This window comes from Podarcis filfolensis (assembly GCF_964270895.1).
Source record: "Podarcis filfolensis genome assembly, chromosome: 3".
Classification (NCBI taxonomy): Eukaryota; Metazoa; Chordata; class Lepidosauria; order Squamata; family Lacertidae; genus Podarcis; species Podarcis filfolensis.
The window spans coordinates 26,181,847-26,209,701 of record NC_139606.1 but is presented as its reverse complement, the minus strand read 5'-3'; the positions used below and the strand labels follow the sequence as shown (position 1 = coordinate 26,209,701).

At 43.2% G+C, this 27,855-nt stretch overlaps 2 protein-coding genes across 2 annotated transcripts in view; both read left to right on the top strand.

The window, feature by feature from the left end:
• The window catches only part of SH3YL1 (SH3 and SYLF domain containing 1), a 476,641-nt gene that overhangs the window by 408,319 nt on the left and 40,467 nt on the right, over positions 1 to 27,855 (top strand). The window lies entirely within an intron of this gene.
• On the top strand, positions 11,576 to 26,091 carry ALKAL2 (ALK and LTK ligand 2). Its single transcript, XM_083607491.1, has 6 exons — positions 11,576 to 12,103; positions 14,511 to 14,845; positions 21,165 to 21,218; positions 21,315 to 21,395; positions 24,186 to 24,251; positions 25,462 to 26,091. Exons 2-5 carry the CDS (start codon positions 14,575 to 14,577, stop codon positions 24,248 to 24,250), a joined length of 471 nt encoding a protein of 156 aa, XP_083463617.1. The 5' UTR covers positions 11,576 to 12,103; positions 14,511 to 14,574; the 3' UTR covers position 24,251; positions 25,462 to 26,091.

The window sequence follows — 27,855 nt, the reverse complement described above, 5'->3', positions numbered from 1 at the left end:
TGGACGACCTATTGTGGTTGAAGAGATTAAGAACCCTCCCCTCCCCCTGCTTTGAACCATGAATATCTCCATGTCTTTCAAAAGTTGTATTGGTGTATTGGTAAAGAATGCAAGCAGTAAGTACAGAAATTCTCCAAGTGGCTTTTAGACAGCTATCTCAGACTCATATGCCCACATCAAGCACCCCATATGCCATATCTAGAGGATGATGGTGTTCTACCTTATTGGGTTGTGGTAAGGATTGCAGAGATAATGTACAAGAAGTGATTCATAACTGCTGTGTAATATTATTACAATGCACCAGTGCTAGATTACCAAATAGGCAGAGTAGGCATCAGCCTATGAGCCCCACACCTTTTAGGGGGCCTGGGACAACAGATCAAAATAATATTGATTTGATCTTGAAAGAAAATCACATTCAAGCTTTCTTAGTTCAACGTTATCCCACTAAAGCTCACACAAGAGGACCCCCTGCCCCCAAGATTTTGACTGCCTAGGGGCCTCCCTAGGGGTATAATCTACACAGTCTTGAATCGAGTCTCAGCATTGACTCCAACCTCCATCACAGGCTTCCTCATTTACAACTTTTAAGAGCCAATTGACACAAGCACTTCCGGCGAATATTCTCCACCCTCGGCAACCTCATCAATATGGTTTGCTAAAGCAATCAATTCGTCAATCCTCTGTGTAACTATCCTTGATTTAGCATGCCTCTAACCCACTATTTGTGTGAAGTAAAATGGGGTCTGTGTGCTCAGCATGGGCTCACAGCTGCTTCACAAATGTCTTTACGTAGTCAGCCAGTCAACAGATCCTCTACATCAGTCGTTCTCAACCTGTGGGTCCCCAGATGTTGTTGGACTACAACTCCCATCATCCCTGAGCTCTGACCTTGCTAGCTAGGGCTGATGGGAGTTGTAGTTGAACGACATCTGGGGACCCACAGGCTGAGAAAGGCTGCTCTACAAGGTTGTGTGTATGTGCTCTAAGTGAACATAGTATCATTCAACTTTTTAAGTCAGAGTCTTAATTGGATGCAGAGAGATGGCATACCAAGAGGTTCCTATGCTGACCCTACATCAGTCGGGATCCTTTGACATTCACTAGAGTTAGGAGTACAGTCGTACCTTGGATGTCAAATGGAATCCGTTCCGGAAGCTCCTGCAGCCAATCGGAAGCTGTGGAAGCCATGTCGGACATTCAGGTTCCAAAAAATGTTCGCAAACCGGAACACTCACTTCCGGGTTTGCTGCATTCAGAAGCCAAAACGTTTGACTCACAAGGCGTTCATCAACCAAGGTACGACTGTACTTAAAAAAGAAAAAGAAAATCCATTTAATTAGCTATCCTGCCACACTGTGAATATAAGGAATGCTTTACAGTTCTAAGATACAAGTCCCTACACAGAACCATACTAATCTAGGGGATGGTGAAATGGAATAAATGTCAGAGGAAGAAGCACAACCTAAAACACCAGTCCTTGTTAGTATTTACATTTCAAGGTTTTGTTCAAATCAAGCTAGTCCCCCCCGCCATTCCATATCCTATTAGGTGGTCACATATTGTTTTTGCTTTTTCAGCAAATGAGTTGGGACCAGTTTTATATTATCCATATGGTTTTAACCGTGGGATTTTCTTCAACACAGGAAATCTCTGTAGCCTGGCAAATTGCCCTGGGAACGGTTGATATGGACTCAGAATTTACAGTACTCATCAGGTGTCCACTTAGGGCATTTCTGTACAATTATTTAAAAAAGTGTTTCCTAACTGCATTTTATCCTTAGGGTGATCTTGCAAGCTCCAATCGCCTGCCAATAGCACAATATCCTGTCCCCACATAATGGAAAGGAATGTAACTTTCACTCTGTGTGTCTTTAAAACAGCAGGCTTTTTCTCCCAGGAGAAGGGAGTTCTACAACTGTAGAACAGCCACATTCGTTTGTTTGTTTGTTTGTTTGTTCATTCATTCGTTCGTTTGTTGGTTCATTCATTCATTCTTGCCTTACATTGCTAAACTACACAGGACACAAAAATGCATGAATTTGTTTTTGTTCACTAGGACAGTACTGGGATAGGGGAGTGCTGAGCGTATATGTTTTCCACATGCAAGACAAGTGGAAGACACACATGAAAGACAGGAGATTTGTGAGTTAGTCAAATATTCCAAATTTGCAGTTACCTGGCCAGTGATGTAGTGGGCAGGTGAAAATGAAGCAGAAAATATCAATAATGTTCTTTGTTGCTTTGGTCCTATATGTTCCTGTGTTCTGCCTGAGATGCACAGAAATCTGATTTACAAAGTTTCACTGCAACATTTAACTAACAGAGGTGGTGACACTCTGTGAGGATTCCTCGGGTTTTGGTTCCAATGGTGATTAATGGGATTTTAATCTTCTTGGCATGTGCACCATGTAGGAAAATGGGGGAAAGTGCTCAATATGTTTGGTTACCTTAAGAATTTCTACATCTGTTGGAGTCGTAAATGTTCCCCAGCTGACTTCAGCTCTGGAGGAATTCTCAGTTCTTTGCCCTCGCCAGCAGCTGTTGTTGCAGCAAACGTTAGCTTGGGAGTCAAGTGCTCCGTGAGATGAGCTCGGCATACAAATATTATTTTACACTTATGCAAAATGAATCCTGCTGGGAACATACCATGCAACTTTGCAGTTGTATAAGGTGGAGTGGATACACTCATGTCGAAAGTGATCTACGAAACTTTATTACTGCCCAAAAATGGAAAACGAGCAAGGTCCCAACTAAAGAAGAATGGCAACTTAAGTTGACAGAATATGCACAACTCACATACTTAACATGTAGAATAAGAGAGCAAGAAGAACATATGTTTAAATTAGATTGGAAAAGGTTTATTGAATATATGGGAAATAATTGTGTACAGCTGAAAACTCTGGCAGCATTAAGATAAATTCAACAGTGTAAACAAGTTTTGATGGATACAATAATGGAATACTGAATGGTACAGTTTTTGTAAAATATGCAGGGATTTATGATATGTAAAATGAACCATGGAAAGGGAAGTCATTGTTATCTTAAGGATATGAGTATTTTAAATTGTAAAACAGAAAACTTAATAAAATTATAGACAAAAAAATTACAAAACTGCATTATTTGTGTCTAACAATGCAATACATATGAGGGAGGGAAGTCATACTGAGATGCACAGAAGAATTTTTTACAAAACGAAATTTCAAGGTTGAATTCTACCTCCACAGACGTGGCAGTTCTACAACAGGATGCAGTCTACAACTCTGAAAATAAATTATTGGTAGCAGTAAAGGTAAAGGTAAAGGGACCCCTGACCATTAGGTCCAGTCGTGGCCAACTCTGGGGTTGCGGTGCTCATCTCGCTTTATTGGCTTCCGGGTCATGTGGCCAGCATAACTAAGCCGCTTCTGGAGAACCAGAGCAGCCATTTACCTTCCTGCCGGAGCGGTACCTATTTATCTACTTGCACTTTGACGTGCTTTCCAACTGCTAGGTTGGCAGGAGCAGGGACCAAGCAATGGGAACTCACCCCGTTGCGAGGATTCGAACCACTGACCTTCTGATCGGCAAGTCCTAGGCTCTGTGGTTTAACCCATAGCGCCACCCGCGTCCCTATTGGTAGCAGTGGTAGACCTCAAAAGCAAATACCAGGTGCTCCCATGTTAAAGATACGAGTGGTGGTATTTAATGCTCTGTGAATGGAAGAAGCTTCCCTCCGCAGACCATTCATGGAGTTTAAAAAACAACAACAACTTAGCACCACCCTTTGTGTTAATTTCTTTTATTTTTATTTTTGCATTTCAAAATCTACTGGGTTGAACCTTATGAACTCTGAAACGTCTGCTCATGAAATGGGTTTTCTCTGTCTCTTCCCTTCCCATTCCTGCCCATATCCCATTTGAAATCCAAGTGTTCAAGGTTGGATCCTCTAGAATAGTATTGCATGTAGCACAGCTTGGCAAGGGGAGGGAGAGAGAGGTCAGAAATTGGGGGCTCATCCCTTGTGCAATGGTAGGTGTTTTTCTACTTGTGCAGAGCACTACCGTTCTCAAGCCACAGTTGCCCACTTTCTGAAGCCAATGGTGAGAAAGTAGTGTTAAGAATGAGTGAATGAACTGCATTGCACAGACAACAAAAAACAACAGATGTCATCAGTGGAGATATTCTTTAATGGTTAAGTTTTATATTTGACTTGAAATCTGAATTTTATAATGTACCTCTGTCAGTCCTTTTGAATGATAGATGGGGGCATTGATTGGCAAGTCCAGTTGTCCTGTCAGCCAGCTGATATCCATTCAATGAACCAGACAGAATTACCAGCACCTCTTGTCTCAGTCAGTCTGAGAGTTTCACACCGCACTTCTCATTTGCTTGGAGGAAGTGTCCTTTTTTGTTTTGGTCCTCAAAATAAAACCTCCTGTTCCATTCTGATGTTTTAGGAAAAGAAGATTCAAAGAAAATATTGTTTGAAGATCTGTGGGTTTTAAAATAAAAAATATTTGATCCGATAATACTTTTTTAATCATCCACATTCAGGATTGTTGTCAGCAATCTTTTTTCCCAAGCCTAGATGCTGTCTGGGTGTTGTTTGCATTGCAGTTACACTTAAACAGTCAACTCTGTTCCACAACTGAAGAAAGTTATAGTACTTTCTTTTATTAAATATAGATGGGAATCCTATGTCTGTTTTAATCAGCCAAAACAAGAGTGCAATTGAAGCACTGAGCCTCTTAGCATGAAAATTTCACCAATCTTCCGTGGGCAGACTCAAATGGAGCATGTTTTGTCATTGTTTTTATATAGGCCAACTAAATCTTCAAGTCAAAACATCTTTACCTTTGAAGCGGTATCCACAGAGTGAATCTATGGCTATCAGGACTATGTTTAGGCAGAGAAAGTTTTATAATTTCAAATGATTACTGTCTTTTTGCTATTGATCTTAGGCACGACCTATCAATGTTAAGCACTTTTATATCCTATTGATTCTTCCAATGTGAAAGCATTTATTCTTGTCTTTAATCAGTGAAACTGAGAAGTCTCCAGTTTTGATGAGATAGATCGGGCCCATTGTTGTGTACCTATATTCCAGTAAAGAACAGAAACTAGAAATAGTTTGGAGTAGTGATATCAAGAGTTTTTCCCCATAGTTTGGTATCAACTTTGTCTCCTTGTGATGTTCAGCTGTACAGTGGTACCTCGGGTTAGGTACTTAATTCGTTCCGGAGGTCTGTACTTAACCTGAAACTGTTCTTAACCTGAAGCACCACTTTAGCTAATGGGGCCTCCCGCTGCTGTCACACCACTGGAGCACAATTTCTGTTCTCATCCTGAAGCAAAGTTCTTAACCTGATGTACTATTTCTAGGTTAGCGGAGTCTGTAACCTGAAGCGTATGTAACTTGAAGCGTATGTAACCCGAGGTACCACTGTATTACAAATCAAGTACTATTTCCCTGCATGGGTGTAACCAAGGGTCCTGTCCGTCCGTCCCCCATCAAGTAAAACAAATGGAAATACTTAACTGACCAATCACATCAGTTCTGCCCCCCCAACAAAAGTCCTGCCCCCCAACAAAGTCACTGCCCCCCAAAAAAATTCCTGGCTACCCCCATGCTCCCCTGAGTTTCCTTAGCCCAGTTTTCTCTAGCTTCGGAGCAAATTCTGTCATCATTGAGCAGACCAGCTGCTCCAAACCAGCTAATTTGTAGGTAGTGCAAAAGTACTTTAATGTCAGTCAACCCCCTTCATCAAAACTATTGGTTGCTCTGCAAACTACAAAGGCAGCTGCTTTGGAGGCGCATGAGCAGTAGCTCTTGACAAAACTCTCATTGCTGGCTGTGAATTAACTTAGGTAGCCTTTTGTTTGAGGAGTGACTTCTCTATTGTTTATTTATTTTTATTTATTTATTGGCAGGTACGAATGGAATGGCGCTTCTACTTTGGGTCCATGCCAGCTTTGCATGTGTTCCTTCGGAAGTCTGTTCAATCCCATTCCTGCAGTAAGCTGTGGGTTGTTTGTTTGTTTGTTTTGCTTCTAAACTGTACAAAACTAGTATTTGAATATGTAAATTTTCAGCCTGTTTCAGTACGTCTTCTGAGTGAAGAATTCTACCGCATCATTTGCTGATGTGGGAAATCTGAAGCTTAACATCTTGTCTGTGAGGTATGAATTAGGTGGGCTTGCTTAAAAATGGAGGGCACTTTCGTACATGTTACTTAATGGGAGAACTGCATTACAAAATCCAGAGCCGTGCAAATTTTGAAGGGTAGCTGCATTTCAGTTTGCGTATTATTTCAGAAAGTGCAAATTGGCCCATTTCCCTCCTCGGCATAGTAACAACTTCCCTTGCACTAAACCATCTCTGACAGGCATTTAACCAGCCTTTCCTCAAAAATTTCCAGAAAAGAAAACATCACAACTTAGCATTTATTTATTTCCTAGCCTAATGGTGTGTCCACTATATTGAAATGCTGTTGGTACTGTGCATTAGCACAGTAGGGTCAGAAGCAGCATCTACAACAACGAGGTGCCCTACTAGTAGTATCTGGAGTTCCTCATAAGCACATTTTTCATATTATTCTAGATGTAAAATATCTAGCCCCTACCAGAGGGACAGATGAAGACTGTGTTTTTCTGTCTCCAATTTCTGTAAGTCCTTTTTTGAAACAAATGAGTTTTGTTCATAAATCGTAGAGTGATCTCTTTCCCACCTACCTATCCCTTTTCCTTTTCTTCTTCAGGTGCATAGATATCTAAAGGACTACATGTTATACTGCAATCCCTCCTGGCTTGCAAGTCACTCAAGATGACTGAAATGCTTTGCTGGGCCTCAATCTAGCTTCCATATGCATGTTGGAATCTTCAAAAAGGTCCTCAGTAAATCTTCAACGCTTACTGGGAGGAAATGTCCTCTGAGATAATTGGGACCCAGATGGTTTAAGGGTTTAAAGGTCAAAAGTAGCATCTTAGATTAGGTCCTGAAATTACTTGGCAGCCAATACAGTTGTCTTACGATAGCTGATGTATAAGAAAATCAGGTTGACTTGATCAAAACCAGTGTGTCCCAAACCTCCACAAGAACATAGAATACACTTATAGAAATCTTGAATGCTTAGCCATTGTCTTTAGACAGACCTAGGACTTACTTCAGCTTCAGTCCTAGATTATGAAGCAACTTCCAATAGTACATGAAACAACATTTTAGCCATCTGTCTGTCTTTCCGTCTGCCTGAAGATCCACCATTACCACCACCTCCATCATCAACAGACTTGCCAGTAGACGTTTGCCCAGGACTTGAAAAATGTTAAGTCTTCTATAACCATGGTTCAAACTGCCCTTTTACGTGCAGAGAGGCATGCTGGTAAAATCTTTGTGCTTCACTGCAATGATATGTCGCAGACACATCACTTGAACATCACTGAGAGGAGTGTAAGATTTGTTGAGGAACTTCCCCAACAGCTGCAAAGCTGAAATTTGGCTCACACATAGTCCAAGAAACCCTGATTAAGCAGTTCTGAAAACATGGCATTTTTACGTCTACAAGCTGAAATGCACAACAGTTTTTAGCTCATAATAAGAGCCAGCCCTCCAACACGGAGCAAGTCAAGCCATACATGGGGCTGAATGCTGGGCTGCAGGAGTTCCAAAACAGCCTCGGATTGGGAGGAAAGAAATTTGCAGTGGCAGGCAGGAATGCAAGTCTGAAAACGGGACAACCCATACATGTCATATAATGCAACAGTGTGACACTTCCCCCTTCACTTGCTTTAACAATCTTGGCACTGGGAGAGAAATAATTCCCAGGGAGAGCCAGGAATATATCTCAACTTGCAGAACACAAGCTGTGTGCCTCCATCGTACAGACAGATGACACAAAACAGGGAAATACCCACATGTGTTTGTTTGAAATAGACATCTAGTCCTGATTTCATTGTATAGCTCAGAATGAGTTTTTATGTATACTTGGATCTAACAATGTGTATGATCTGTCAATTTGCTAGCTTGGAAAGACCATCGCTAACAGGCTGCAAAGTTCCCCCCAAAGTGAGCTGGCTCTCAAAAACAATGGCTAAGAGCAGGGGCCAGCAAGGTTTACCTCGCCTGGACCAGTTCACTCCAGTGGAGATCACTCTGTGGGCTGGATTGCGATTTCTAGCATCTGCGTCTGTGCAGGCGCAATTTCCTGCACAGTGGAAGCAAGTTCCCGTGCCATGCTGTGCCTGTTTAACGCAGCGTGCAGGGGCTCACCAAGCGGGTGGCTCAGTTTGGGGGCGGCTTGTGGGCCAGTTAAATGACCCCCATGGGCCGCTTGTGGGCCATGGGCCTTAGGTTGCCGACCCCTGGCTAAGAGCAACAAATCTCTACTGCTTCTTTAAACTTTTGCACAAGATTAAGCACATGAGTTAGGAATTTAAGCCTAGCAGTGGGTTCAGCGGCTTGCTGTTTCCTAAAGGGAGGCACTGCATACTTCCTTTTCTTTCCTGACAGTTTCCTTTTTTCTTGCTCATCTCAGCCAATGCTGGACTTCAGCAGCAGCAGCAGCACCGTGGGTTGCTGCTCTCCTCACCTGGACAGAGTGCTTCTAAATATCTTGTCCTTTGCACCTGAAACATTATTTGCATTGGTAAGTACTTGATTATTTACCTAAGTCAACCAGAGTGCATCTTGATTATCTCTACTGCTTCTTCCCCCTCCCTATCCATTTCACGCAGGTTGGGAAAGGGTCACATCGTCTGATCCAACTTTCTATTTACTTTATTAGCAGAAAAGGGAGAGGTTTATATACACACAATTAGAGCAAATAGAGTTGTTCCGCTGGATCCTGTTTCAGTAGCATTTAGTCACATATTATATTGCCTAGGAGGCACCTTAAAGGAAATCTTTTTTTTTTCCCTGTAGGAAAATTAATGGATTTCATGGAGACAGGGGTTGTTGTTTTTTTACAACAAACATACAAACACAACCATTGTTCTTTATTATTAATCATAATAATATGTTTTTGAGCACAAAACACTTTAACATTCCTTTATGTCCATGGGAGGGTGTGTGGAATACCTGCTAGTCCCATTTTACAGGTGGCAAAATGAGCATGGAAGCAAATGAAATAATTAGGAGAATCTGGTGAGTCCACATTGAGGTGGCGTTGCTTTTTTCATTTCATTGAAGAACTGTAATCCTGTGTGAATGTTTGACTGTACAGGTGAATAGACCATTCATCTAAGCAGTTTTTTAAAACAAGCTTGCCACTCTCTAATAGTTCCAAGTGACTGTAAGCTACTTCTGAGCAAGTCACCTGTTCAGATTCAAAACTAGTACTTGATTTGACATCCACTTCACACCTTGAGTGTACACCATATGTAGCCATGATTTACATGATCACATTTAAAGGACCCATGCATGTCTGTACACACACACATAGCAATGACTGTAGTTGCCCAATACAAACTACAGCTGATATGAAATAGGACTAGGCTTGGGAAGAGCCAGGTTCAAACTCTACTCAGCCATAATTTTGTAGGGTTCTTGTGAAGGTAAAAATGGGGGGAGAGAGTTACATATTCTATACCCTTTAGCCAGCTTAATTCTCTTGTAATCAAGTCAATAAACAAGCCTTTTCATGCTGTTTCATTCTGTTTATGTTTGTGTTTTATGGTGCGCTGTGCAAACGGTTGCTTTTTAAAACTGTCTTAAAATTTTGTGGTGTTTTAAATTTCGACTTTTAAAACTGGGTTTTCTATTGGTATCCTATGCCATGACTGCTGCTTTGCGAGATTCTCCTATAAAGAGTATAAATAAATGCTCGTGAGAGAAGTGAAGATTTTCATATACCGTAGTTTAGTCAGTATGTGTCCCAAGCTATGAGGTGCTAGTTTTCTCAGGTCTTGCGTCTGTGGTGCCATTGTGCCGAAGCATTGGGCCTGACCCATTATATATTGTTACTACTACTACTATTACAAAGGTCCGTATAGTAAAAGTTATGGTTTTCCCATTAGTGATGTACGGAAGTGAAAGCTGGACCATAAAAAAGGCTGACCGCTGAAGAATTGATGCTTTTGAATTATGGTGCTGGAGGAGACTCTTGAGAGTCCCATGGACTGCAAGAAGATCAAACCTCTCCATTCTTAAGGAAATCAGCCCTGAGTGCTCACTGGAAGGACAGATCGTGACGCTAAGGCTCCAATACTTTGGCCACCTCATGAGAAGAGAAGACTCCCTGGAAAAGACCCTGATGTTGGGAAAGATGGAGGGTACAAGGAGAAGGGGATGACAGAGGACGAGATGGTTGGATAGTGTTCTCGAAGCTACCAGCATGAGTTTGACCAAACTGCGGGAGGCAGTGGAAGACAGAAGTGCCTGGCGTGCTCTGGTCCATGGGGTCACGAAGAGTCAGACATGACTAAATGACTAAACAACTACTACTACTACTACTATTACTATTCATGAAATTTCTACGCCACCCTTCATCCAAAGATAGTGCTTAATTTTTTAGAAAAGAAAATGCGTGTCAGGTTGCAAAGTCCTTTAACCTCTTCTTTTTATCATTAGGTTGTGTGGACAGGTGTGTGGGTCAAGGACAACATGAAATAATTGGGAGCCTGAGGCAAAATAATAATAATAGCCATCCAAATGGTACCCTGAGGAGGCAGGAGGGCAATACCAATGAAGGAATTGCTGTCTTCTAATAGTACCCTGTTGTCTGAGGCTGGCCTGCTGTGATTTGAAGAGAGAAAGGCGCCCTGCAAATGCTCTGAAGCACTTTGGTTGATCATTACTTCACTTGTTTCTGGATTATTGTCTTATGTTTCCAACTGATCGCAGCCACTGAACACAACTGCCGGGGTTTGTACGCTGCCGACTTCCTGCCCTGCGTGTGGGCTTTCCAGAACCAAGCCCAGTCTGGCCTGTCACTTCTGAAGACAGGCCAGCAGGGTCCCTTGGTGGCAGGGGGTGCCAACTTGAATAAAATTTTGGGGTGGGGAGGGCAGGTAAGCCCCACCCCACATAATCGATCCATGACACTTTGCACAAACGCCATTGAAATGACAACGCCCATCAACTGGGGAGTAGGCGGTGGCCCCCTCAAATATTTTTTTTGGGGGGGGCTGAAGGGACCTCTGCCCCTAGGAGTTGGCTCCTCTGCTTGGGAGAATCCAGTCAGAACTGTCTCCTGCGACATTGTAAGTGGCAAAGGCTCTCCCCGCGTGGGGTCCTCGTCCCATCCCTCGGCTGTGAGGGACCCCCAACCCCACATCCGCCCGCCTTGCAGCTCCTGCAACAAGTAGGGGAAGGAAGGAAGGATGGGAAAGTCTCTCTTCTTCTCTCCGACGAGTGGGAACGGCATCGATCTTCTCGCTCCGGAAGATTAGATAATGTAAACCAAACCCCGGCTCCTCGTCTTCGCACCCCGCCCTTTCCCGCCCCACCGAACGCAAAGCGCGCCAGGCCGGGGCGAGCGGCCAAGCCCACGAGCCGCTGCTGGTAATCCCCCCCTCAGCTGGCGGGCAGTGAGGCCAGAGAGATGCAGCCCGCCGGGCGGGCCGAGACGAGAAGTGCGCGAGGGAGGCTGCGCGCCCCGAGGAAACGGCGGGAAGCGAGCGAGCGGGCCGGGGTGGGGGTGGGTGGTTGGGAAGGGGGGGGCGAAATGAATATTTCAGGCGGAGTTTCTAATTAAAGAAACTCGGGCTGCTGGACCCCCCCCCTTTCCCTCCTTCCCTCCCTCCCCCTCCCCCCCCCCTTGAGCCGGGACTGCTCGTTTTACGTCTGCGGGGAGGCAGCATAAGAAGGGACCGGGGCGGGGGAGCCGTGAGGGGAGAACTTCAGTGGCTGCGAGGCGACTCGAGGGGCTGCAGAGCGGGACTTGGGGGAGAGCCGGCCGTCCACCCACTTGCAAGTCGATACCGTCTGAGGCGGCGGCGGCGGCGGCCACCTCGCGGATACCCTATATAAGCCTCTATAAAAGCGCGGACATGGAGTAGGTGGCGGGAGAGCGGACGGCGTGCGCGCCGGGGAAAGGAGACAGAGCGCGGCGAGAGAAGCGAGGCTCCGGCCGGCGAGGGAGGGAGCCCCGTCACACACACCGCCTCCAAGGGCGAACGGAGGCAGGTAATGCTCCCGGGAGCTCAAGGAGCAGGAGACGACAGGGCGGACACGCCCGGACGGCGGGATCCACCGCGCGCCTCTCGCCAAATTCAGCCGCTCTCTGGCCAGAGGCGGCGGCGGCGTACTTGCGCTCGGGCACCTCCGGAAGGTGTCGCTCGACTGGCTCGACTCGCCGGCGCGGCCAGCCGATTCACTTGCTGAGCGGCGAGTGAAGCGAGGGGAGGGAGCCCGAGGCACCAAGCCGCCGCCCGGCAAGGAGGAGGGTCGAGCTGAGAGGGCTGTGGCGCCCCGCTCGCCCCGTTTGCCTCCCGAGTCTTTGCGCGCCGCCTTTCTCGCGGGTGGGGAAGGGAGGAGGAAGAGGAGAAGCCGAGCGCAGCAGCCGCGCTTGGAAAGGAGAGAAAGTCCTAGCCAAAGTTAAAGCGCTTCGTTGAAATCGCCTTGATTTCGACGGGTGGGATCTCGGCTCTTCTCTTCGCGAAATCGACGGGGCTGAGAAGTGCAGAGACAGCCCTGGCTGGACCGAGCCGCCTTTTTCGAATGAATGGGTCGCTCTCAGCCAGCCAGATGTTCATACCTCTCTCTCGCTCTCTCCACGCCGGACTTGCTCAGCCTGGTACCTCCCAGATGAGCTGGCTGCGGAGAGTCGCGGACCTCAGGCATCTGGGAGGCTCCAGGCTAGCGAAGGCTGCTCTTCCTCAAGCATCCGCAAGCCACGTGGAGGAGGAGGAGGAAGGCGCGCCGGACATGGAAGGACCGAAGGGGCAGGCGCTTCCCAGACCCGCCGATGTGCCTGCGTAGGGTTTGGCGTCCGTGGAGAGAGGGGGGTTTAGACTGGGTCGAGGCTGGGGGACCTGCGGCCCTCCGGATGTTGCACTCCAGCTCCTATTAGCCCCAGCTAAGGGATGATGGGTCGAGGGTTCAGCAACTTCTGGAGGACCACAAGTTCCCACTCTGCTGGTCCAAAGCATCTGAGCCTGCGCGCGTCACTTTGGATTCTCTGTGTATGCCCTCGGATGTAAGCATGTAACCACTTGATAAATTACTTGCCGAGCGAAGGGGGGAAACCCCGCCACATTTCCTCATCAGATTACAAATTAGGGGGAGCAAAAAAAGTGGCCAAGTTCTTCTCGGATCAAGGCAGCCTGCTGGCTAGCCAAGCGCTTAGGGAGCGAGTAGACTTGAAAGACAGCGTCACTTGCGCACCCTCCACCCCCTTGCAGAATGCCGTGAAAGCTTGCCAAACTTTTCCAGGCAAGACTCTATTTACCTGCCTGGCATTTTGCACTAGCTTCTTGCGTCCCCCCTCCCTCAGCCTGCCTCTCCTTGCGCAAAAATAGGTTTCCAAAAGAAAAAGAGGAGGGGGAAAGGGGGGGCGGAATCCCTCAGGTCCTTTGCTTCCCCTAGAGTTTGCTTTTCATATAAAGCCATGCCGATCTCCAATAGGAAGCGGGGGGCGGGGGGGATAAGCAAGGCTGTGGGGCAGGCTGCTGAGTTGGGAGAGGCGGGGTGCCTTTGGTGCGAGGCGGGCGGCCCCATTTGCTGGACTTCATCTTTCATCACGCCCTCACCATTGGACATGCTGTCTGTGACTGATGGGAGTTGCAATCCGACAGCATCTCGAAGGTCCTCATCCCTGGTGTAAAGGCTCCGGAGTAAAGTGCCACCACTCGGTGGCACTGCCTCTGGCTAAGAAGCATTGATTCCCACTCTTGGGGCTTCCCAGTTAAGCGAGAGGGGTGAGTAAGCCCTTCCCTTCGTGCAAGGCTCCCTCGCGTGCCAAACAAGCAAGGAGGAGTTTCATCGCTGGCGCTCAGGTCCTGCTTTGGAAGCCGTGCGCTCAGAAGGGTGTCTTCTGCCAAACTGATCTGAATACTCCAGAAAGCAGCTCCTCTGCAAATAAATCTCTCCTAGCCCTCTGCTGCTTGTGGACTCAGTGAGGGATAGGGTTATGCTTCTTCCTTGTTTTCGAAGTGAAAAGTTTATTGATTGATTGATTGATCTCCAGGTCCCACCCACTGCTTTTAAAACCAAAACAAAACCCAAACACCATGTGTTAAAAGTATTCGATATCCATCTTCCTGTCCTAAGCAAGCGCTCTTTAACTCCGTGGCACCAAGAGCAAGGGCAGTGAGTTCAGTACCAAGCGAGTGAGACGCGAATGCCGCTGGGGAATTCAATTGCCTTCTTCTTGCTACTAGATCCTACTTGGCTAAAGAGCAGAGAGAGCTGCCAGCGGAGGATCTGGGTCCTCCCCCTCTTTTAAGTAAAAAAGAGAGAGGGAGAGGGAGAGAAGGCAGAGGTTAGAAAATCTGGGCACTCTCAACTTGAAGGGAGAATAATTGCTTTAACTTGCCACTCACTGTTCGCGTTGATGTGACACCTGGCAGTGACACATATCTCCCCTCCACAGCTGGTTTCAGGGAGTGGACTCGGAAGGTGGCTCCATCTATCCCTCGTTTGACCTCGGAAGCGCCATGGGCAGATTCCTGAGATCCCCCGCGTTGGTGGGGCTGGTGCTGGCGATGCTTTCAGCGGGACATTGCGAAGAGAGACCCGAATCTAGCGCAGGGCTGAAGGAAAGGCAGAACCTCTTAAATCTGATCATGGAGATCATTCAGGAACTGAAAAAATACCACTTGGAGGAGGACGAGGAGAACGGGGTTCAGTACAAACAAGACTATCTTTTGGACCGGAGAAGGGAAGTAGTACCCGATTATGGATCTTACTCAGAAGAACAGAGAGTTGGTAAGTCAAATAATACTACATTGTGTTAGAGGAGACACTGCAACCTGTTACGTTCATTTTTCTTTTTGCGTTAAACTTTACAAAACGGGGAGCTCGGTCATCAAGCTGCTAGTTTGCATCTAAGAAATCTCGGGGATGGGGGGAGGCTTGCAAATTGCTCCAGTCTTTGATTGTACAGCGGATTTCTCAATAACCGCTCTGAAGGCAAACGCCAGACTAGCAAAGCTCCCCTCGCGTTGAACGAGGAATAACCATGCTATGCTCTCCTTCAGCGATCGATGGCGCTGAAGAGCAAATTAATAGGTTGAAATCCGAGAAGCATCATCTAAAGGAGATCACTTTGCGATGTGTGTGCTCCGAGGCTCGCTAACAGTTCCTTGTCTGTTACTCTAGTCTAGTCAATTGCACATCTGAAACTCTCAGAAGTTTCTTTTTAAAAGTTTTCCATACTTCGAGGGTTCCCGCCCCAATAGACTGGTTTGCATCAGTATAAGGCAACTTCGTGTGCAAATCTACATTTGATTACTGCTAGTCACTCGGATATCTCCCACAGGTTTTCTGCTTCATTAAAGTTTCTTTTTTAAAAAATTTTTATCTTGAAGGTTAAGCAAATTTAAATTGCATTGATTTTAATAGATGAGTGAAGTAATTATACAGTTCTGTATAAGGGGCCTGAAAAGCACAGGACTGTAACACTATACTGATGAGGAGAAATTTAGAACAAAGCAGGAAAAATATAATTACAAGTGCAAAGTATTGTATTGAAGAATGTTCTAAACAGTTGGCTGCAGGCGAGTTTTTGGTTGACACCTGAAAACCTCCCTTAGCAACTAAATTGCATTGGTTGAATGAATATTTTTCAGTTTCTCATATGGAATGTGTGTTTTTTTAAGTTATCTGAAGAAGATCTTTGAAGCAGGTCTGCTATCAGCTGTTTAGAGCAGTCTTCAGTACAACAATGTTTGAGCTATGCTATTGTTTGCAAGCTTCGCGGAAATGAACACTTTGCAACTGGAATGATATTTTGTCATTTTCTGTAAACTTATTAAGGCTACTTGTAGTCATACCTTGAAAGAGTAGCATGGCAGGTTTTTCAGCTGCAGTGCAAGCTTTACTCCACTGCTCACGCTTTATCAACCAGAAAACAACCTCCAGCTTGCAAGAGGTTGAGACAGCCTACATTTTTTTTTAGTCCCCTCTAGGTATCCAACTTGTTTATTTGCTGTGGTTGTACATTGTTTAACTTTGAAATCTGCTCAGATAGGGGAGATAGCTTTGTGACTGGCACAAGGGCAAACCAATCAGCATTGCACATAGTCCAGCCCTTAAGAGGGAGGTGCTTCATGACTGATACAAGGGCCAGCCCATCAGTGCTGTCCAAAACTGATTTCAGCTCCAAACCAGAGCAGCAGCTATCCCGCCCCAATTCTCCAAACAAGGCTGTGTATATACATAAGGTATGCAGAAAATGTGGCAGCATACTCATTGCTGAAATGTAAGCAGTTCTCTCTCTTTCCTGCTACTCTTCAGAAATCATTGGGGTTTGATAGTGCTTGTACTGGCTGGGTTTGTCTCTGTTATGTATTGAGAAATGCTATAATTATATTTCTATGCCTGTGTTTTTGACACCATAAACATGTTTATGGAAAGAAGTCTTACCAATGGCAAATTTTCAGTTTAAGAACTGTCTGTTTCCTGGACCAGAAATCAGGACTAGGTGCAGACTAAAAAACTAGCCAATTTTAGTCGTGCTTATATCACTGGAACTTTAATTGTTTAAAATCATACTATTTGGCTTAACTGGCCGTTAGTTGCTCTGAAACAGCATTTCTTTGTAGGGGTTTAATTCTGTAGTAAATTATTTCAGAAATTTGGCTTTAGACAATTACAGTGGTACCTCAGGTTAAGTACTTAATTTGTTCCGGAGGTCCATTCTTAACCTGAAATTGTTCTTAACCTGAAGCACCACTTTAGCTAATGTGGCCTCCTGCTGCTGCCGCGCTGCCAGAGCACGATTTCTGTTCTCATCCTGAAGCAAAGTTCTTAACTTGAGGTACTATTTCTGGGTTAGCGGAGTCTGTAACCTGAAGCGTATGTAACCTGAAGCGTATGTAACCCAAGGTACCACTGTAGGCTACAATTCTGTGATTACTTTCCTGGGGGTAAGTGCCATTGAATTCACAGGATTGCACTGTCAAATCTTATCCGTAATAATAAAAGATTTGCAGACTACACTTGCAAGTCCCTTGAAAATGGGAATTTAGGCTTATCATAAATACTTGCCAATTAGAGCAAATAAAGTTGATCTGCTGGATCCTGTTTGAGTAGTATTTAATCACATATTATATGGCTTAGGAGGCACCTTAAAGGAATGGGGAAGATTTAGACCACACCCCATGGGTGGCACTGAATTGCTCCCCCTCTGCAAGTAAATGGCTATAAAGCACAACAGGAAAAGAAAAGGGGAGACTCCAAAAGGCTGAAAAATGTTATGTACTGAAAAACACCCAAAGTTCTGATGCATCTAGAACTTGGGAGGTTTTCCTTGAAAGAGTAATTGTTGTTGACAAAGTGAGAGTTCCTACAGAGAGTTCTCAATAAACACAGTACTCAAGTACACCATTGCTATTGAGCAACAATAACCAGGCAGTGGAAGCTAAAATTTTCAGAAAGTGAAATTTCACTTGCAAGGGTTCCACATGCCTGTGTAGATTCAATCTATCTGTAGTTATTCTAATAAGATGCAGACCCTCCCTCCCGCTCCTGTAAGCCACTATAATATGCTAATGTCAGCTAATGTTTAATAAGATTTGCATCCAGATCTAAACAAGCTCATTTCAAAGTAAATTCTCAAAGTAATAAGGTTGCTTGGGATTGCAGCTTTGGGTTGTATACAATACTGTGCATTCTCTGACTTAAAATGCTAGTTACTTTATAAATTTCCACAATTTTGCACAATATATGCATAATATACACATTTCAGCTAGTCACAGGAAAAGCAAGGAACTTTGCAAGACCCTGAAATCTAGGTCAGGTACCAGGCTTGAGTGACCCATCAGTGCTGTTGATGGACAGCCATGGTGCTGATCCAGATTCCCTGCCTTGTGCTCCGATTGGGTCCTTCTGGCACCAATTGGCCCGCCCCCGTGGGCTTACCCAATAGCACCAACACTCTTACTTGGGGAGCAAAAGTGGCTACTAGTTTGAATTTGTGCCTGGTGGTCACCATTTAAAATTCCCTACACTGCAACGCTCCAGAGCACCTGGCAAATTCTGCACCGTTGCATTATAAGAAATATGAAATGGCAGCTGTCCAGTACTGATCAGAATCAAACAAATGCCCACCTCTCCTAGGAAACCCACCATCACCAATACAATTGCTTAAGTGGCATTGGCACTAATCGGTGACACATACTGCAAGAGGTCCCGGCAAGGTAAACATCAGCACCACTGGTCTCTCCCAGAGTGTATAAGCCCCAGTATCTGCCCAAATGTGCTGGATGTTGACTCGTTAATTGAATCTGTTAGTTGAATCCGGCCTATTATGTAGAAGAAGCCTGTAAAATTATAGGATTTATTGTTTATTGTGCTGGATATAGGTCAGAGCGTTGGTCTCTCTGTTACATGGAAAACACCCCTTCACACAGTAAACTGGCACATCAAGAACAGTCATCTAATTTTCTCCCTGTACAAGATTTTCTTTTTCTTTTGGCATGCAGGCGGATGAATGGTTTTAAATATATATATAAAGAGAGGAGCACTCAAAAATATGACTCCAGCTGCAGTTTGAAACCATAGAATCCATCACAGTTTGCATCAGCCTTCCCTAACATGGTGCTATTCATGTTTTGGGCAACTTTCGTGAGGAATGTGTTAGAAACAGATTTCACACTGAAAACCTGCTTAACTAACGGCTTGAGCTTGATGTAGAACCACTGTGCAGCACTAAATAGGAGCACAACAGCTGAAGTAGAACCTGTTCTAATCAAAATAAAACTGAGCTGAAGCAACTTGCCAACTTCTAAAAGGCTTTTCCCCAGCAGTCTCGCTATCATTGCAAGGAACTACTAGCCAGAACTCTACCTATCAATCATCTAATGCCTGACTGTCCCCTGAGGGACTTTTGAAAGAAACATCTAAGCATTTAATGTGGCACATGACACAATTAGGTCAAATATTATAAGGTCAATTCAACTGAGCTTGACTATGCTTAGAAGTACTGTAAATAAATGGTGAATTTCGAGAATGTCTAAAACTTACCAGTGAATCAGATCTGGTTGGAAGTAGTTCTGACTTTAGATGCAATAAAGAGGTCGCAGGGGAATTCAAAGGCCACTTAGGCATTCATTTATGGTAAAAAAAGAAAAAAGTGCAGCATTTCATGTGCTATCAACACGGATGTCTTAATGTAAGTAACAAAAAGCAATAAAATGTGACAGTAAACCAAGGAGACAGCCACAAGGAGCTAAAGAGGATTTCAACGAACTAGTTGCATTCCCCTCCATTTAATACAGGATGTGGGAAAGCAAACCACATGAGTAAGAAGCAAGTAGATTATGTTGTCCTCCCTTACAATGCTGTGGTTACATTTCCTGAAAATATGCTCCTATTCAGTCAGTTTCTCAGACCGTGCTTGATGAACATGTCTGTCCTGGATAACAAAATGCAATTATTTGAGAAGAATTGAGCTTAGGAACTAAATAGGACACTACAGATTCTGTTATGCCAAACTCCAGGTTCTTCATTATGGGTGTCTATACTTCTGTATAAGTAAGTGTACAGTCGTACGTTGGGTCACAGATGCTTCAGGTTGTGTGTTTTTGGGTTGCGCACTGCGCCGAACCCGGAAGTACTGGAATGGGTTACTTCCAGGTTTCAGCGCTCGCACATGCGCAGAACCCGCAAATCGCGACTTGCACATGAGCAGACGCGGCACTGTGGGTTGCGAACACGCCTCCTGCACAGATCATGTTCGCAACCTGAACGTCTACTGTATGTGTAAAACCATATAATGCAAAATTCTTTGTTAACATGAACATGGAGCAACAGCTGGTCTCTGACATGTCAGCAGATTTGCATGTTTTACTGACACTCCCATTAATCATCACATACCCAAGCAATGGCACCTGTGTTTCAACAGCTCAACTCAGATGCACAAACATGGTGCAGTCTGAATGTCCAGGAAGGTGACTCGGAAACTACAACTAGTCCAGAATGCGGCAGCTAGACTGATGACTGGGAGTGGCCACCAGGACCATATCACACTGGTCCTAAAGGATCTTCTTTGGCTCTAAGTATGTTTCCGAGCACAATTCCAAGCGTTGGTGCAGACCTTTAAAGCCCTACATGGTCTCAGCTCTGTACACCTGAGGGAGCGTCTCCACTCCCACTGTCTAGCTCTGAGGACCTTCTGGCGGTTCCCTCACTGCGAGAATGAAGTTACAGGGAACCAGGCGGAAGGCCTTCTCAGTAGTGGCACCCGTCCTGTGGAACTCCCTCCGGTCAGATGTCAAACAGATAAACAACTATATGATTTTTTAGAACACATCTGAAGGCAGCCCGATATAGGGAAGTTTTAAATATTTGGTGTTTTATTGTGTTTTTATATTCTGCTGCCCAGAGTGGCTGGGGCAACCCAGTCAGATGGGTGGAAGAATAATAATGATGATAATGATAATATTAGGTGTTATGCAAACTAACAAAAGATGTTCATGGACTTGGAATTCCAAAATGTAGGACACATTCATATTATTCGGATAAGCTGTCCTGTTCCCTCCCCCAATTACATCAGAAGAGCTAAGCCAGGAGCAGCTAGAGGAGCCACGGCATTCTTACTTGTGAAGAAAGAGATGGGCAGCCAGAGTGGAATCCAATGTACCACTAAATCTCTTAAAACTTGTACATACAAGAGCTGCCAAGAAGCGAGAAACATTTACATTTGGAGTAGGACAGAAGCTGACTGCTTTTGCTCAAAAGCCATCCCACTTGATTTCAATGGCACTTGCTCCCCAGAACAAAATTCAATTCAATCCCAGCTGTCTTTACTCAAAATGTTACTGATTTCAGTGGGTGTTCAATGCTATAAACACTTGCTTAGGTGTATCTAGGTGGGTGGGGTTTTTTTTAGAACATGAGCATTTTAGAACATGAGAATTTTACAAAGGGCAAATAATGAGCCTACAATTGGTTTTTAAGATTCATGAAAATGCCATTGCCTTTTTCAACCAGTTTAACATCTTAAAATGAAAAACCTCTGGAAGCTAAATATACAGAACATGAATGATGATTCTGTTACAATGTCCCTCATTCCTTTTAACAGAAATAGTTCCTAGAGATCTGAGAATGAAAGACAAGTTTTTAAACCATTTAACAGGTAAGCAGAATTTAACATTCTAACATGGTACTTTTGTCTGTAATTATCCTCATGTGGTACTAATTCAACTGATCCGCTGCTTCTTTTCTCCCCCAGGTCATCTTTATTTTGGTCCAAAATGCACTAAACACTTTCATAGACTTTACCATCATACAAGAGACTGCACCATTCCTGCATGTAAGTGCTATCACCCAAGAATCCATTGCCAGACATTTAATTTAGTTGCATTTAATAAAGAGCTGTCTTCCAATGCAATTATTATTCAGTTTATTTAAGGAGTTTGTGGAATTAGAGTAATTAAAGAGACTGCTGTATAGTGAGACTCAAATGTAAATATTCAGGGATGTACTCAACTTGCTTTTACTCAGGAGTATATGCACTGAAGTAATGGACAAAAGCTAGTCATGGTTATTAATTTCAATGGGTTAGTTGAAGACAACTAAGTGTGAACTATGAGTTTCATCTTAATTTCCTAAGCATAGGGCAACATCCAGCATCATGTGAGCAGACTTCTCCCTACAGATCTGCTTCATAGGATCTTCCAACCACCCAGAGCAGATGTTGGGAGTTTGCAGGTGGGAGAACCCATTCTGTCAAGAGCAGTCATTCTGCTGGCAGACAGACACTGTTGGATTTCACCCACAGAGTTGCAACCCATGGGACAATATTTTAAGTGCTCTTACTGTGACTCCTGCAAGAGGTCTCATGGCTTTAACTATCAACTTACAACATACTTGCCGCAGGCAGCTCAAATTTGTATGCCAATTATCTGTCAACTCCTTTGCCTTTGGTTTGCAATATAGTGACTTGGAACTTAATAGTGCATCAGATAACAGACATTAAAGAATAAAATCTGGGTTTGCAACACTGGGATGGATATATATATACACACAAGCAGTTAAGAAGTTGTTTAACTGGCAAAAATACCAGCTGACACCAATGTCACACTTATTAAAATGATGCATTTCCTTACATTCCGGGGATCGCCCAAAGCCAAAATTGCATATAGTCAAAACACACTGGGTTCAATGGTGGGTGGGATTGCCAAAGTAATTTCTCCAAGAACCTTGGCCCCTTTTTATTTTTCGTCATGCATGTGAAGCTGAATGTGCACAAGTTAAATGCCTGTAAATTGCGGGCTTACTGTACACCCATAACTATGACTCTTAACTATTGTGTTTGGGTCCACCCCCCCCCCCAACCTATGCACACCATTCTGAAAAACTATTATATAGTTATGAGGCAACACAATAACAACAACAACAACAATAATGATAAATAATTTATTATTTATACCCCGCCCATCTGGCTGGGCTTCCCCAGCCACTCTGGGCAGCTTCCACTAATTGAACAGTTCCCATCCAGCTGGTTTTACCGTTGCACATCACTGCTTGGGCTGCTGATTAGTTTCTCAACAGATAGTCCTCTCAACAGATAGCTGATAGATTATATTAGTGTGATATAGGGAGGAGTACTTAATGGTGCATCTTTAATGTCTGTTCCCCAAGTAGCCTTAGTCTGACTTGGCAGCCATTTAAATACCTTGACTCACATTTTGATTGTTTATTCTTGGCAACTGTGCATAAAAAAAACCACTTGCATGTGCAAGTCAGACACATGTCATTTGCCGTGTTAGAGAAAATTACTAATTCTACTGCCAATCACAGAAGAATTAATTCCCTTACTAGATTAACTGTGTTTTTGTAGTATCCAAAAACCATAACAGCAGGGCTTTTACACACACATTAATGGTTTGGCCTTCAAAGTAGGTTGCAGAACGATTTAAGTCAAATGTGAAGGCTCCCAAAATAGTTTCTTTTCAGGCTGTAGTTCACATAAAATTGATTACCTGAATAAATTTTGCAGGTATATATCTTTCATAAGCTTAGTAGTTTTATAAGCAGCCAAAAGCTTGATCCTTGCCATTAGATTTTACGAAGTCTAGAGGTTTCACAAATTGCTTACCTTCAGACAGTAATATATATGAACAAGCCTTTTCTCTGCACATGCAGTCTCTGTATGCAAGGCTCTAATTAACCAGTTTTCCATTTCATACTATGCTCACCAACTTTGGAACAAGTCATGATATTAAGCCATGGTTTGAAGCTGAGATAATATCCTAGCTCAGATGAAATGAGAAACTACAGTTAACTGAAGACTTTCTGATTTGCTTGCTTACCTCAGAAATGGAGGAGCAAAGGGCCCGTTTGCATAGATGAAATCCTTGCTCATATCTTGATTTACTAACCTAGAGATATGGTTATCTTACTGTGGCCATTTCATTGTCCCATAATCAAGCTTTCCACCAAGTGTACATGTCATATGAGCTGGGACCAATCCTGACTGATGTATATACAGTAGCAGATACAAGTTGGCAATATTCACATTATTACATTTTTGTACACACAACTAAAATGTAATCTGTGGCTCAAATAAAGGGCAAGAAATTCAAACTGAAGATGAACAGTGCTCTAGTTTTTATCCCCTTCAAGTTTTCAGCTTCAGATTATTATCAGTCTTTGCTAGTTCATTGTTAGTAGAAAATGAGAATTTTCATTTTATGGAATGAACACCACAATTTTATTTGCTATCCTGCATACCTAAGCTGTCCAGGCATGCATTGCAGCTATTTCTCCTGCGCATGTTCATAGCCATGGGAGCTAGCTGTTTACATGTGCACGTCCGTTTCTTCTTGAGAGGTGCTTTCTTCCAGGCCAGTCTGCATAGCATTATACGTGCAAAAGCATATAAAATCCCTTTAAAAACTAAAAAAATCTCATTTATACAGCCAGATTTCTAAGCAAAGAATTCAAACTTATAACTTAAAAATAAATGGTTTCAAAATGAATTGCAACAGGCTTGCAGTTCCTTGTATAACCTTACGATAATAAACTTTTTTTTTTTTAAAAAAAACCCTCAAGTTATGCCAGGTTGTTTGTTAACTTCTATTTATGATCTTTTCACTAGACTATAAAAGATGTGCCAGGCTTCTTACTCGGTTGGCAGTAAGTCCAATGTGCACGGAAGGATAAGGTAAGCTTTTTGAAAGGACCAATTGCACACTGCCTGTATATGCATAGCAACATCACCATTGTGGACTTGATACAATTAATGAGCATCGCGCAATAGCTCTTTGGAGAAGGTATTCCCCTTTCAGAGAGAATGACACAACGCCCTTCACACGGCAAAATACTAGCCATAAATAAAAGGATACCCCCTACCGGAAAGCAGCATAAAGACTCTCAGACATCAAGGGTGAATTCATAGCTGTATGCAGTTAGCAGATAGTGAAACAAAGCACATCCAGGCACAGCTTATTTTCAGGGGCTGAGTCAGCATCTATGTATTGACACTGGGTCTCTATTTAAAGTTACAGGTTGATTATGCCATATTTGAATGCAGCTTAAAAATATACATGTAGGAGTGATTAATGTATCTATGATACAGTTATAATGTAGTTGATGCATGAACAAACACGTTATGTGCATTCAGCTGAATCTGTATCCAAAACTGCACATTTCTATTTCACTGAAATACCAACTTAACAACAGTAAGCAATATCAGGAATCAAAACCAATTCATTTCTCTTGGAATCAACACTGAGATTGAGATCCTTTTCAGCCCTTGTGAATAAAACATTGTAGAACAAAACAAACTGTACTTCGGGGTGAAGCTCAATATTCTTCATACTTTACTTGACTTTTCTTACTTTTTATGATAAAGCCATTTAAATATATATATATATATATATATGTGTGTGTGTGTGTGTGTGTGTGTGTGTGTTGTAGTCAGTCCTCAAACATTAGAACCACCAACTTATCTCATATAGCAGGCATCCCCAAACTCGGCCCTCCAGATGTTTTGGGACTACAACTCCCATCATCTCTTGCTAACAGGACCAGTGGTCAGGGATGATGAGAACTGTAGTCCCAAAACATCTGGAGGGCCGAGTTTGGGGGTGCCTGTCATATAGGAATGATTGCCACAAGTAGGGAAATCAGTGTATTTAAGAAGAAGTAAAAATATATTGTTGCCCTTGGAGTACCCAAGAACTGCTGCTCATGAACTGTGAAGGCTTTAGCTCACTTACCTAAATCCCCATCCCTTAACAGCAAATGGTAACCGACCCAAAGTTTTAGTATGGCAGATTGTGCAGCAAAAACAAAAGTGAAATATTTTGCTCTCTTGAAAACCGAGAAACTAATATTTTGTGGTGGGCGGTGTTGTCTTATCTTTGCTTCAGATGTTACTACTATCAAGGGAAAAAGCTATTATCAAGAACCAAGAGAAGTGCCTTGGAAACCAACAGGGAAATTGAACTTACCATCTTTGTAACATATTCCATTGTGAACAAGAGATTTATTTTTGCAAGTTGATAGACTACTTCCCATAAAATCTTTAAAACATGTGTTTTCTATTCTGTCACCACTGTTTACAGATACACATTTTTTTCTGGTAGTTTTTCTACCATAACAATTTAAAATGTTTCATACTTTAAGGCCACCCTATATCAGAAGTGTTGCATTGCCAAAAAATTCAGTGAATTATCAACCTCCCAAGTAAGAACATGTTTCATTTAGAGACGACATGGGACACTTTCAAGGAAGCCTTCCTGTGGAGAAGGTTACCTTTCTTGCTTATGGAATTCAAAGTGTTTGGTTACAAATGTTTCATAAATCTGTTATGGTGTACTCTTACTGAGTACAAACTGCATGCCACGTGGAAGAGACAAACATGTTTTAAGTAAAACTTGGATTCTGCATCCACTAAAATGCCATCTGTTTCCTGTACAATAGAGGTATGAACATTCCAGCTAAATGTGCAATATGTAAATACTGTAAATAACATACATAATAAAGTGTTGGGTTTATAACTTGGCTCTTCATCATTATTCTTCTTCCTACTTGTAGTAGGGAAAGAACTGCACTAGACCAAAGACATCAAATTCCTTTTCAAAGGCGGGATGTTTTGTGTGATGAGAGATGGAACATGCCCCAAGGTGGGCTTCATGTGGGCTAACAGCATCCTTGCAAACAGTTCATTCAGAAGGGTAACCCACCCATGACTCTACTTGCCTGTGCAACCACCTTTTCCATCCTGCCAAGTCACCATCATCAGGGCTTATTAAAATAGCCATCTCTATCCAATTCAATACTGTAGCTATAATTAATGGAAGTAAGGCAAATGTTGCTCTTGTCCCTCCTCTCTAAGTGTTGCCTTGGGGTCCTGTCAATATGAAACATTCATTTCCATATACCTGCAACACCTGAAGGTTTTTCCTTTACATGGAAGTTTGAAAGCAACCATGGAATAGTGTTCCATGTGTATCAGGATTGGAGATTCAGATGGCCACTTGTATTTCACGCAGGTTTTTTAAAAAAACAAGAAAGTGTACTCAAAGTAATTTGCTACATTATGAAACTAAGGCAATGAAAACATTACAAGGATCAATACAGCTAAGCTGATCTTTTTCCTATTTTATTTGCTCTTGTATTTTCAAGTCAATTGGTATGACAGTTAATTTTAGTACGGCTTTAAGCAGGAATAAAAGTTAGCATTTTTATTAAAAAATATATTCCTAGCAGCATAGCCTATAAAAATAAATTATAGCTATTTGCCTCTGAATTTCCTATGACATTTTAAATCAATAGCTATGGAGTTTTGCATGCAATGAAATTCAGCTCTGGGTGCATTTTAAATCCAGCAGGGTTGTTATTTGGGGGGAATGGGAAAGGTACCCGAAATATGGATGTAATCTCGAAGACCACTATTTCTGCTTTAAAGAAAAAAATTAAAAAATTGTCCAGTAGCTACTGGACAATTTTTTTATTTATTTCGACTGCATCAGACCAACACGGCTACCTACCTGAATCTAGATGCTTTAAAGAAAGTTTGCCCTCAACATTCAGTAAATGTGTAATATTTTCTAGTAGCACCTCCCTGCCCATGCTAGTCCTTAACCAGGGACATGCCAGTCCAGCAGCATCAACAGGATGTGCCTTCTCCACATGAGGTCCAGAGGGTGGCAACATGAGAACTGGTCTTTTCTGCAGTGGTTCCCTGTTTGTGGAATGTTCAGCCCAGGGAGGTTTGTCTGGTACTTTCTTTATATATCTTTAAGTGCCAGGCGAAAAACGTTCCTCTTCAATCAGGCCTTTGGCTGTTTAATATTCCACAGCCTTTTAAATGTGTCTGTGGGAGGGGGGGTATTGTTTTGTTGTTTCTATTTATTTGTGTTTTAATCTCATGAACAGCCCTGAAATCTTATGATGGCGGGTGGTATATAAATCTAATAAATAATATAAACTAATAATTGTTGCAAATGTGCTTGGGACATGAGAAGCAGTAGGCGAGAGGGGAAATGTTAGTGTCTTAATGTGTACACACAGTGCAAAATACTCCAATAACCACTGTTTATAGCAACACTCAGCCAAAGGAATTATTATGACAACTTCCTATTTTCTTGTCTGCAGCTTGTATTTATTAATTCTGCTAAGTGGGAAGATAAAGATCTTGGCAAACATTTTTTATAATTGGCTGTTTAAAAGATAAGACAGCCTACCGTGCATTATTACACTGCAGGGCTTGACACCAAGCAGTAGACCAGGAATAGCTCACACATCCAACTATCTACAAA